The sequence below is a fragment of the Haemaphysalis longicornis genome, unplaced genomic scaffold, assembly GCF_048455015.1.
Source record: "Haemaphysalis longicornis isolate Haplotype H1 unplaced genomic scaffold, Haemaphysalis longicornis Haplotype H1 scaffold_4, whole genome shotgun sequence".
Taxonomy (NCBI): domain Eukaryota; kingdom Metazoa; phylum Arthropoda; class Arachnida; order Ixodida; family Ixodidae; genus Haemaphysalis; species Haemaphysalis longicornis.
The window spans coordinates 56,041,346-56,053,457 of record NW_027526361.1 but is presented as its reverse complement, the minus strand read 5'-3'; the positions used below and the strand labels follow the sequence as shown (position 1 = coordinate 56,053,457).

Here is a 12,112-nt window from a genome sequence, read left to right as displayed (position 1 = left end):
AGTTTCCGTTAGTATGAAACTCTACGCTTCATGCATGGCCTCCGAGATCAGCCCCGTGCGCGGTGTGATCGCGGAGACCATGCTTCATGGCAAGAGCAGTGTCGCCACAGGTGTACTTCCAAATATCCCTACTTTCATGATTCTTTTTGCATCCCGTTAGCGGAATACTTTACAAGTGTATCGGTTGCATTGCGATAAGCTGTTAGCCATTGGCACCTCCTTACACACATTGTCGCGAGTAAGTCAATGGTAAGTCAATCTATAGCATTTTTGAGCGTTCGTGCGTACATGCCTGGACACTTTTACCAGATAATTTATAAGATCCCGGAAACCCATCGGCGACGACAGTCTCTGTGACGAGACTAAAATTATTTCATTTGTGTCATAGATTTGTGTTGATGGACTGAATTAGCCTCACCCCCTCAACACCTCCCCTTTCCGCAATGTTCATCCCTCCAGCCTTTTCGGTTCAAAGGTCACATTGCCGGCTCCTCTCCTCCAGTATCTCGCACGGCTCCTCCACCCTGCTTGCGTGAAGAACAAATTGACATTCTAAGCGCGCTTCGGAGGCTTTTCCACGCCTGCGTAGCACAGCCTGTATTATCTGTAGGGGGAAAATATGATAATTTAGTACTAGCATAAAGAACTAGCATATATAAAACTGCACATAGCATATGCAGTTTTATGGCGCAATGACACCGAGGGATGTTTGAGAACTTAACAGCGTTAGTGTGTCTTGACTTAGCGGAGGACGTCACATCATTCCTACGGAAGTTGCGCGTTTCAGCCCAGTGTGCCTGCTTTTCGCGAGCAGACAGACTGGCAGGACGCCACAAAGTTGCACTTGACAAACAAAAGCACGTAATCAGGCAGCATTCATTAAGCCGACAAACTGCAAGCAGGCTACCGAAGCTTTGATCCGACATTTATCTGTACGTTATATGACCTGGCCATCTGCTTGGTATTAATAAGCCGTAGAGGTGGAAGGTTTATTTTGCCAGCATGATTGCGGCGGCTAAATTCTGCTTCGTTGTGCTGCCTTGGAATTCCTCGTCATACCACTTCCCACTCGGCCACAAAAATAACAAATTGTCTCTCCTGCGCACTTAGCCTAATTTATTTCATTATCATGTCAATCAGTACTGAAATATTTGGTGATGGATACCTCGAGGTGCACAATTTTCTAAAAATCAATTCATATTAAATAACAGCTGGCACCAACAGCAACATAAAGCTCTCTTCCAAATTATTATTGAAACGTTTACTCCTGAATTTCCACTATTGCACCCCCTGGAAGTTGTGTTCTCTCATTGAAAGGATGTTCCACTGGCCATCAACATCACGTGTAAAAGCACCAGTTGCGTTACTTCTAGATCGACTTCTTGCTTTCCTTGAAATGCATATCCATGCACCCCGCGGAGGTCACTACATGAACTGGATTATGAAGAAATTATGTTTCAGCTCTTTTACCGCCCTCCTATCCTCCCCTTCTGGAGGTGGGAGCCTAAAGTACGGGTTACAAAAACGCCGTAGTCTTACGATTGCTGCCGTGCCATAAGCCTATGAAGCGTTTTAGTGCGCAGCACTTTGGCGGACGCTACTGTGGTTTGGTGGCTAGCGTCACTATATAAGCTGCGCTTAAGGGTACCGCCACTTCGGGCACCCGGAAGCGTCTGGAGGCCATTTTGTTTCTGGCTTGCAGTGTTGCCATCTCTCCCAACGAAACCGCCACCGGTTGTGACGGGCAGAGTGCGACTGGACGCTCTAGCGTCCGCGCAGCAGAGAGAGAGAAAAAGAGGAGAGGCGCCCAGAAACAAAATGACTGCGACCATATGTAAACAAATATCACGTGGTGCTGACCGACCAATGAAAATCCTGGCGGCACATAACAATGAGAGAAAAGAGTGCCGATACACTAAAAGTCTTTTAGTGACGCTGTGACCGAGCGAGTGAAGACAAAGAAAACGGCGAAGGAAAGTGTAGTGAAAGTGTGAGAGGGAGGACAGTATGCTGAGCCCGCACGAGACGCTCGTCGGCGGCGACGTTTGGCGAAAGTGCGAGGGGAGGCAGTGAGACATGATCCTCGTTGCGTGACTCATCCGAACCACGTGACATTTGCGCGGCAGGTTCAAGCACGATTTACAACAACATGCTCGGCGGTGGCGACGCACTGCGATATAACTACAGTGGAACGGACAATTAGGCTAGTTGGTAACTGCTCATCTCGGTGTTGGAAGCGCTCACAAAACAGGGACGGAGGTAGAAAAAGAGATAGAAAGAAAATTCACGCATCTCCACGAAGGGAATCATGTCGAGTGGGCGAAGCACTGGGGATCGTTCTTACCGTAAATCACCCGGGGGATTGCCTACTCGCATATGTAAATGAGTGACAACGCGCGTGTACAGTATATACAATTCCAATCCAATCAAATCCGGTACAATTCAATTTAATCCAATCCAATCCAAATCCATTTCAATCAATCCAATCCAAATCCAATCCGCTGCTCCTCGCGCATGCGCAACACTATACACGGACGCCAAGCCCCGGACAAAGCGAGGTCCTAAGGTGCTTCACCCCTAGAAGAGCGCCGTGTCGTCTCTCTTTTTCTACCTCCGTCACTGTTTTGTGTGCGCATCCAACACGAAGATGAGGTGCGAGATAAAGGCAGAGTAGCCTGCGCCGCCGTGCGTTCGCTGATCACGCGATCGCTTACTGAGACGCAGCAGCTATATGTGACCGAGATGACTGCAGCTCGCGCTGCTCCCAAATTTCGTATTAGGGTGTATATAGTAATCGTCAGTGCATTTCTTTTCCTCAATCGGACTTCAACGAAGCTGTGCTGCACTCACTGTCGTCAGAGCCCGTCGTATCCACCTCGGCTTTAATCCGCTGGGTGGTCTCCATGATCACTCCTTTGCTCCGATTTCAGAGAGCTCCCGGTACAGCCGCTGCTGTTATGGCGAGTTGTGAGACAAAAGTAGGAGTCAGGAGGTGCATGTCGAAAAAGTGTGGCCGAACTAAGGTGCGTTTGCTTCCTTAAGTCGCCAGAAAAGGACACGAAAGATTCAAAACAACCTGGCCCATGATACTAGATTACTGCATCGTGAATACAAATGTACCCCCCGCATCTACAGGTATCTGCGAAGAAAATGCCAAAAGCACGATTGTACTTTTTTCACTGGCTAAATTATTTGTGCACGAAATTTACCATACATGAAATACTTTTAGCGTACTTCTCGCTAAGAGTACTACACAGGGTAATACCGTATTTTCGCGCGAATAACCTGCCCCTGCATATAATCCCCACCCCCACTTTCAGCCCGCCGGAAGAAAAAACCATCCTCGCGTATGCACGCACATTTGATACAGGAAAGGCTGCACCAAAGCTACTGCTCAAGCAACAGATCACATAATATGTACACAGAAAATGCGTATATTTAGCAACTAAAATACACTGACTGCAAGGCAGAATTCACAGTTCACTCAGTGTCACTAAGAGTGAACTGCTCTCAGTGTCACAGCCGCAGTCTTCACTGTTGTACACAAGGTCATCTTCACGGCACAACGCGCAGTGCAGCTTCACGGCACAACGAGCATTGCCATGAAGCTGCACTAAAGAAAAAAAAACCCCCCCGTATTATCCGCCCGCTAATTTTCCACTAAAATTTTATCATTTTTGGTGCGGGTTATACGCGTTAAAATACAGTATGCAGGAAATATAGAGAGTAGCAAAGCTTGTATCGCGTCGCCCCATGCTTCTGGCGTTTTGGCGAAGCTACGTCACGTTGAGATGTCGAGGCAACCGCGGCATCAGTGGGCTCCATGGACTACCCTGTGCACCACAAACTTGAAAGGTATTGACGCAACAAAACTACTTCGTTTGGAACACGCTAAACAAGAATAATGCCGAAATAAAGAGTAAGAGGGAGACCGACAGCGCCCACACAAATTAACTTCCGGCGTCTTCATGGAAATTTGAGATTGGTGCGATGAAGATACCCAATAACCACGTCGTAGGATATGGGGACCCGCATAGATTATTCATGGTAAATGACCCCTTATCTGTGGCACTGTTTATCGTACGGACGAAACATCCCTGCGACGAAGCTATTAGAGAGTTTTAGCAGTCCGCCTGTTCCATCGTGTACGTAGTTAACGTGTTGACCGGGACCCGTCCGGGCACTTGAGCATTCGTCGCGGTAGGGGAATTAGTTCCGCGGGCCTGCCTTTGCGTTATCCGCGCCTCCTAGTCCTCCCTCCTCGCCCTTCCGCGCGCGCAGGCGCAGACGGGTCCCGGTAAACTCGGTAACAACGTAACCAACGGAACAGACGGACTGCTAAAACTCTCTATTATAATGCAGCGTACATGCGCGATACAAAGAACGCAACAGTGGTTTCATGAGCGTGGAAAAAGGCTGTGTACGCATTTAGATGTAATGTGAGCTTTAAACTGTGCACCGCAACGTACCCTCCATCGACTGCACCTTATGGTGACTTGTTGCTATTATCGGCATTGGCACTAACCCTTACTTCATCTTTTTCCCATGGCCATCACCTTCTTTCTCTGCTATATCATCACCTTCTCGTGAACATCCTCAGCATCGTCAATGGTGGTTCTTCGCAGAAAGTGGGCCCAAAAATGAACGTGCTGCCTAACCCGGCTCTGTCAAGATATTAACCCCTTACGCTACTAAGCAATCCTTAAAGGAGCCATGAAGAGAAAACACAAGTTTGGTTCATTCAAAACATTGCCTTGTTAGAATCATACTGACACCACTTTTAACGTAAACTTCGCTGAAATAAGCTACATAATTAGGAAAAAACGGAATGGCCATGCGACTTACTAGCTCATCAACCGCAACAGAACCTATGATGTCAGGTATACGTACCAGCCGGCTCTGCGATTGGCGGAGGCCGGCAAAAGCAAACGCAAATTAGGCAGAGCTTATAAGCTTGCCGAACGAGCCATTTGCGCTTAAATTTAGGGTACATTCTTTTTAAAGCCATAAGAATGGTGGGACAAACAGTGGGAGTTACGAAAGCACACGTAAACATATAAGTACTGATGCGTACTGCTGTTGGTACTGCGCGCCCTATGCTTAGTTTAGCTGCACAGGACTGCGGGGCTTTGCGGTTTTCTCAGACGACACTGGCCGATTGACGCAAGCAACGGTGGCTTACGTGACCACATTTGTCGAGCGAGCACTATGTTTCACAAAACGATTTTTTCTCCCTGAACAAAAACAAGCCAGGTTTAAATACGGTCAAAAACAAACCGAAGGCAGAAAACGGCTTGCCACGATATGGTGGCGCCATCTAGGTTCACTAACGGTAAACAAGGCTTCCCGATCGGCTGCAGAGCGGTCGGTTCCCGTGATGTCATTGCAGACACGAAAACGCACGATTTAGCGGGAAAATCAATATTTTAACTTACATTAATTCATTTCTCAGTGAATAAAGCATTTTTTGCTTTCGAACAAGCGCTGGGGGCACTATAAAATACGAAATCTTTCGAATGCCACAAACTTGTATTTGGTCTTCATGGCTCCTTTAACTTCTCATTTTTGGTCATGGTTGCATTTTTTACCATCGCATATGCATACAATCCTTAGTTCTCGGGTAAAAACTGGTTTCGTTCAGTATATCCGCGCCACCTCCCGCCTGTTTTCGACGAACGGTATCATAAAAATCCTGTTAAGCATTTATGACCGCAACATTGGGCAATAGCTTCAAACTAAATTCATCCGATAAACTGAAAGGCGTTGTGGGCATAGATCTAGCAGTACTACTCCTCATAATCAACACCAAAATGTCGCCAGAATGCACCTCCTCATTATTACCAGATTTGTTTAGTGCTGTGACAAGAATTTGGCTAGAATTTGGCTAGAAGTGAGCTTCACTTGTGCGTGCAGGTGAGTAGGAGTTCGTGCCAGCTAGGAGAAAATCGTCTACCGACATCAGCTGTAAAATACATGAATAGATGACGACTTAACCAAAGCTCCAATTGCAGAGGCTCTGAGAATTCAAAGACCTTATTTCGGCGGCACCCCTACCAGTTCTTTTATTTCTACTAGCAGTGAAAAATGCTGTTGTGTCTGAACCGATTAATGACGCTGCTAAATGACAATTTCTTCCTAAGGAAAAGGAAACATAAATTGTCGAAAGACAATGTAAAACTAAATTTCTCCTCTGTTCACAACGTCAAATTACAGCACCATTTTTCCTCCAGAATTTTGAGAAATATGAAACATTAAAATTATTAACCTACTGGTGCATTAAAACCCTACAAACATGTCCACCGCTGCTGCGTTTTCTCGACATCTAGCGGCAGCGAAGTCGTGGGAAAATGTCGATAGGCAGCGTTTTTACAATCCCAAGTTGAAAATTATTCTCATCGCTAAATTGGCACTGCTAAAGAAAGAAAATTAGAGCAATAAGCGTCATGAAAAACAGTTGGAAAAAGTTAGAGCCCTTCCACTACTGTGAAGATGGAAGGCCCCCGAAGCTGTATAGATAGGTGAATAAATATGTATAGTGACTTGCTATATAGATTTAAGGTAGTGTCTGTTATCACGGCAACCCTGAGAATTACCGCCAGAAATTTCTCACGGCAGTCGCCTCTGATTGGCTAAGCGCGCCACCCGGAGGTTTTATGGGACAAATGTTCCCGAAAAACTAGCTCTTGTAGTTGCTCCTGTGGCACTGTGGTTTAGCGCTTGCTTTTAAACCAGAAGGATCAGGTCCAAGCCCAGCATAGGAGAAGTTTTATTTTTTTGTTGTTGTTTTGTTTTGGCTTTCGAAATTTTCGATTGACTGATTGATTGATTGAATGATTGTAGGGTTTAACGCGCCGAAGCAACGCAGGCGATGAGGCGAGCGTCCGCCGCGGCCGGGAATCTAACCCGCGTCTTCGTGCTCAGAAGCAGAACGCCTTAGCCACTGAGCCACCGCGGCGGGTCTTTCGAAATTTTTGAAGTTCTCGCTCATGGTGATTTCGTTAATGCTTTTTCATTCTGGGTATTATATCAGAAGATCGACGCACAGGACTTCTAGAATAGGTTGGATTGGGTTAAATATAGATTGTATTCTGTGTCGTAGGGCTTGGTTAGGCTAGGATTGTCGAAGTTGGGCTGGATTTGGGTAGGTTATGATACGTTAGGTTGGGTTACGTTAGGTTAGGTTTTGTTAGGTTGCGTTGGGAGGTAATATTATTCAGCGAATTTTAGGCCAGCCAGCTCTTATAGAAACTGCCGTGAGAGTTCCCTGGAGGTAATTATCATGGTTGTCGTGAGATTAGGCGAAGCCTTTGATACAACAACAGTTACAGCCATTCTCTGTGACCATATATACTCCCTCCGTAGATGGCCATGTGCTGTCAGCAGACGGGAATTCTGTAACTCCGGAACTTCACACTGCTAAATAACAATGCCACGTAACAAACTAGGCGTAATGATAGAGTCGTATTAGTGGCCAATTTAAGTATTATTTTTTTCCAAAATTCCTACATTACATTGAGAGCTATAGAGCGTTTTGCACCAGTTCTATGAGCGAGTGTGTGTGATTCTTTGGCGACGTGACGCGATAGACGCATGCAATCGTGGTCAGAATCCAGCGCAAGACAGCTTCGCTGTAAAAGGTGAACTGCAGTGTATCAACGCGCGTCGTTAGCCCGTCCTGCTCAAACTGTCCAAATTAAGGAATAGTTATCCGATTACAAGCTGAACTGATATGTATGAGGTCGGTTAAGTTCCGTCAATAGTAATTGCAACACGGTCTCGTAAATATACTCGAATTTCTTCTTCCGGAAACTGCCTGGCTGCGTTGTTGTGCTTTTAAAGGAAGCCTCCCTAACAGAAAAAGCTCCCTGTAAACCGGTAACGGCTGGCATAAACCCAGTAAGACAAATATTTTGTGATATTCACAAAGCTTTGTACCAATTACTTATGACGGCACCTGTATACCTACAGCGTGTCCGCGCGTAGGCAGCACCGGGCGACGTCATTGTTCTTTCGGTATCCCGCGAGAAATGTATTAACGAGGTTCTGCTCCAACTGCGCATTCCAACAATGGCTCCACCGCAGCACCCCTCCAATGTGCCACGTATGTGGCATGTTCTAGGTGTGTTCCTAGCTTCTCGCCCTCCTCTGATAAATCGACGAGGGACCCCGAACGCTCCCCGTAAGGACAATGCATTCAGAATCTGGCTCTCGGTACTCACGGACACGGGCGATCCCTCAGGCTCCCTACACAGAGCTTGCGGCAGACTCCGTCCTCGTGAGGTAAGCCTTTTTTTACTTCTTCTTAGCCACCCGCGTGAGGAAACCTTGATGACGACGACATCCGTCTGGCCTATCCACACAAGAAAAAGTAGCACAGTAGTAAAGTTCTTTATTGGCAAAGGGAAGGCGCGTGTCTTTTAACAGAAGATATTTTTTTTAGTGTCGGAATTGTCAACACCGAGCCACTCCTTATCCCGCTCTGTGGGTGTGCACTTTGCAACGAACAGAACAAAAGAAGGTTTGTTGGAACGTACGCATCAGCGCTGGCCAATTTCCCTGTGTGGGTACGCCAAACCCGTCAAGGGCATTATCATCAACAACTACCCACTGAAGTTACGCGTTGTTGGTCGGTATGAGATGGCGCTGGCTTTTTCGCTTTCTTTTCGCTGATAGCCCATACTTACGTGGTTGACTGAGGGCCGGGGAGAGAGAGCAACTTTAATAAAACAAACAGAGAGAGGTCAGTCAGCCTGACCCGGAATCCCTGTTTTTTTCCATCTCATCTCCGTTTCAAAGTTCCCATTTTGAGCGGGCTCTGATTGGCCGAAAGCTGACAACCCGAATGTGACGTCGCACACGAAAGTGGTTTCTGCATATCATTTAGTTTGGAAGCATTCCTTAAAATGATACTCTTGCCTTTGAAATTCAAAAATTTCATGACAATTTGTTTCACGACGATCTGTTTTAGGTAGACGTACTCGGTGGGCGCGCTATATTTCCCCTGCGTTAAAACCTAAGTTAGCGAGCACAAACTCGTTAATGATGCGTTCGGTATCAACCCTTTTTTTTGTTGGGTTCTTCCGGGATACCTTCGAAAATGAGGTTATTTCTGCGCATTCGATTGTTTAGGTCATCAACGACCAGATTGGCCTGTGCTGGGCATGGTCTTCAGCTGCGCGTGCAATTCATGAATGACTGAGTTCTCTGTGCTGACGTCGTGACACAGTTTTTCAACTCCATTTAGTCGCCCTTCGGGAGCGCTGAGTCGCCTTTTGATGTCAGTGACGCTGGTTTGAATATCCTTCAGCTTGTTTGATGTGTCTTTCTGAATTTCTTCGTTTGACAACGTGAGCTCTTTAACAAGCGTGAGGATTTGGTCAAACTTTTCAGGGCCTGAGTTGGTTGCACGTCGCCAATGCAAATTATCGAATGCGCAATAGAAAACAGAACAACAGGACACCGTCTACCTATGCGCACGCAACTGGTAACCAAAGCAGGCCTGAGCCATACAGGCGGACAACGGCTGGTCCTCTGGCCATGAGCCACAAAACACCATATCAGTGGGCAGCCGCGGTAGGTACACAGATCAATGCATGTGCTCAATCCAAGGACACTTGGGATTTGCAGACTAAACAGACCAAAGGTTGAAGCTCTAGGCTCTACCCACTCACCTAGGCCGCGATACATGAAAAAATTGTGTGAACAGAGGGCACTTCACTGCAAATCCAGTTCGGCGCTTGTGGTCGATCCCTTTTGTAGACGATCGTACATTAGGGGCGAAGCCCCTTAGGAGCTGGGGCTGTTGGCGTCTCCTGTCGCGTCGTCGTCGTAATCGCGGTCTCATGTAGTCACGGTACTAAAACACCGGGAAACTCGTTTACGCCTCGAGCTGGAGCACTTCGTAACGTGTACTAAACAAGCACCGGGACACTCGTTTACGCCTCGCGCTAAAGGGCTTCGTGCTTCCAAGACAATAGACTTTTACAGCAAAGCTGTATACCTCTACCTCTCAATGGTTTTATCTCCGTTGGCCAAAACGCCAAGGCGCCAAGAATACACTTATACACTGCATGCTTCGCTCCTCCGCAGTTTTCCCGTAAGTTAGATGGCCCGGGATTTTTTTGTGTATTTATTTATGAGGAAGGCACGTGCCGTTGTTCTCTTCGCTGCCAGAGAGAATTTATGTGCCACAAGGTTTCTGTGCCGCATTCCTGGGACGGTGTTTTCTTGTTTTTGTTTTTGCTCAATGCGCCACTTAATTCTTCCGCATCAGTAAATTCAAAAGATGTGGCTAGACCCCTCGAGGGTGGTCGGTACGCAATTACGGGTGTGATACTTGCGCATTTTATCACTAGTGATTCACAATTAGATTTTAACGTAGAAAACTGAGTAACTCAATCAAAATTGAGGCCATTTTTAACATACAGCGACGCGCCACTCTCCGGTATAACGAAACCCAATAATCATCTTCAAAGCGCAAAGCGTCACAACCATCAGTCAACCAGCCACCATATCGTGCCATAAAATCAATTTCATAATCTAATCATTAATCCTGTTTTGAATATAAATTCAAGTGACAGTGACATTTAAAATTAACACACAAATGGGGACTACTAACGTGACTGCCAGATGTCTGAAAAGAATTCTGTTGCATGGTGGCGCCCTTCAAGCAGCTCAAATTAGGCGCGGTTGAGCCATCTTGTGTAGTGTGCGTCAGATGGCGCCACCAGTGTATAAAGCAGGCAGCAGGCAAGTCTTATAACAAAGTGTAGAGCGTTCTGGTTGGATAATAACTACGAGGTAAAGCACTTGGGAACAAGAGCGAGGGTGGCAGCGCGCGTTTTTGAATGCTGTACTGTGCCAGTGAAATCTAAGGTTTTGCCAAAGCAGATTAAAATTTGACGCTCATGGTAAAACACGAATGAGACACTGCGGTGTAATGAGGTATGGGTCTCTTTCGAAGTCAGGGGAGCACAGATTTTAGGGGAGACTTTGGATGATAAGAAGGCCACTGGGCTTGAATTGTGCAGGTGCGAATAATTTATACCAGGGGCAGTGGCGTCGCTAAAGGGAAGGCTAATGGTGCATGGATCCCGGGTACCAGCCCCTCGGTAAGGGTGGAGGGTGCCACTTGTGCATTTCCACTGTGTAAAGTGGATGACTGTAACGAGACCGCACACTCCTCCTGCCGCAAGCCTATTAAAATTTGCTCATATTATTATTATCGTTGTATTCAAGCTTGTTCCTCGCTGGGGCGACAGTGGGACCAACAAAGCCGCTTTGTCGCGTACACGACAGCTTTTCGGGGGTATCCGGACATTTCGGGGTAGGACATTTTGTTGCAGGACGTTCCGGTGTGGACATTTCGGTGCACAGACATGTCGGTACACGGATATTTGGGCGCACGGACATTTCGGTGAAGGACATTTTGGTGCAGGACGTTCTGGTGCGGACATCGCGGTGCACGGACATGTCGGTACACGGATATTTCGGCACACGGACATTTCGGTGAAGGACATTTTGGTGCAAGACATTCTGGTGCGGACATTGCGGTGCACGGACATGTCGGTACACGGATAACTCGGCACACGGACATCTCGGTGAAGGACATTTTGGTGCAGGACGTTCTGGTGTGGACATTGCGGTGCACGGACATGTCGGTACACGTATATTTCGGCGCAGGGACATTTCGGTGAAGGACATTTTGGTGCAGGACGTTCTGGTACGGACATTGCGGTGCACGGACATGTCGGTACACGGATATCTCGGCGCCCGGATATTGCATGGACATTCGGTGCTGGACATCTCGGTGCGGACATTTCGGTACACGGAATTTCCCATGCATTCTTTTAACATTTTAGGTTTAATATTTCACGTTCACCAGGCAATATGATTTTGACGTCCGAGAGGTGTGTGTGAGTGTGGGCCGCACTGCGCGTTAACGAACAGTAAACCAAGGCGGCGAATCAGCGCATAAACCCCCATTTTGATGGCAGATGTTAAAAATTAACGCTGTTAATTTACTTCCGTTCAACTTTTTAAGATTGTATTATTCATGTGAACAGCCTATATAAGTGTTACGGAACGGAAGCCCTTTGATTCCCCTTGATGC

The 12,112-nt window shown here is 46.9% G+C and overlaps 1 protein-coding gene across 1 annotated transcript in view; it reads right to left on the bottom strand.

The window, feature by feature from the left end:
• Nucleotides 1-2,905, bottom strand: part of LOC144179755 (uncharacterized) — an 8,246-nt gene extending 5,341 nt beyond the window's left edge. The window contains exon 1 of the mRNA XM_077708194.1: nt 2,851-2,905. Within this exon, the coding sequence (XP_077564320.1) occupies nt 2,851-2,905 (55 nt within the window). The remainder of the gene's footprint in view (nt 1-2,850) is intronic.
• Between the last annotated feature and the right edge of the window lie 9,207 nt (nt 2,906-12,112).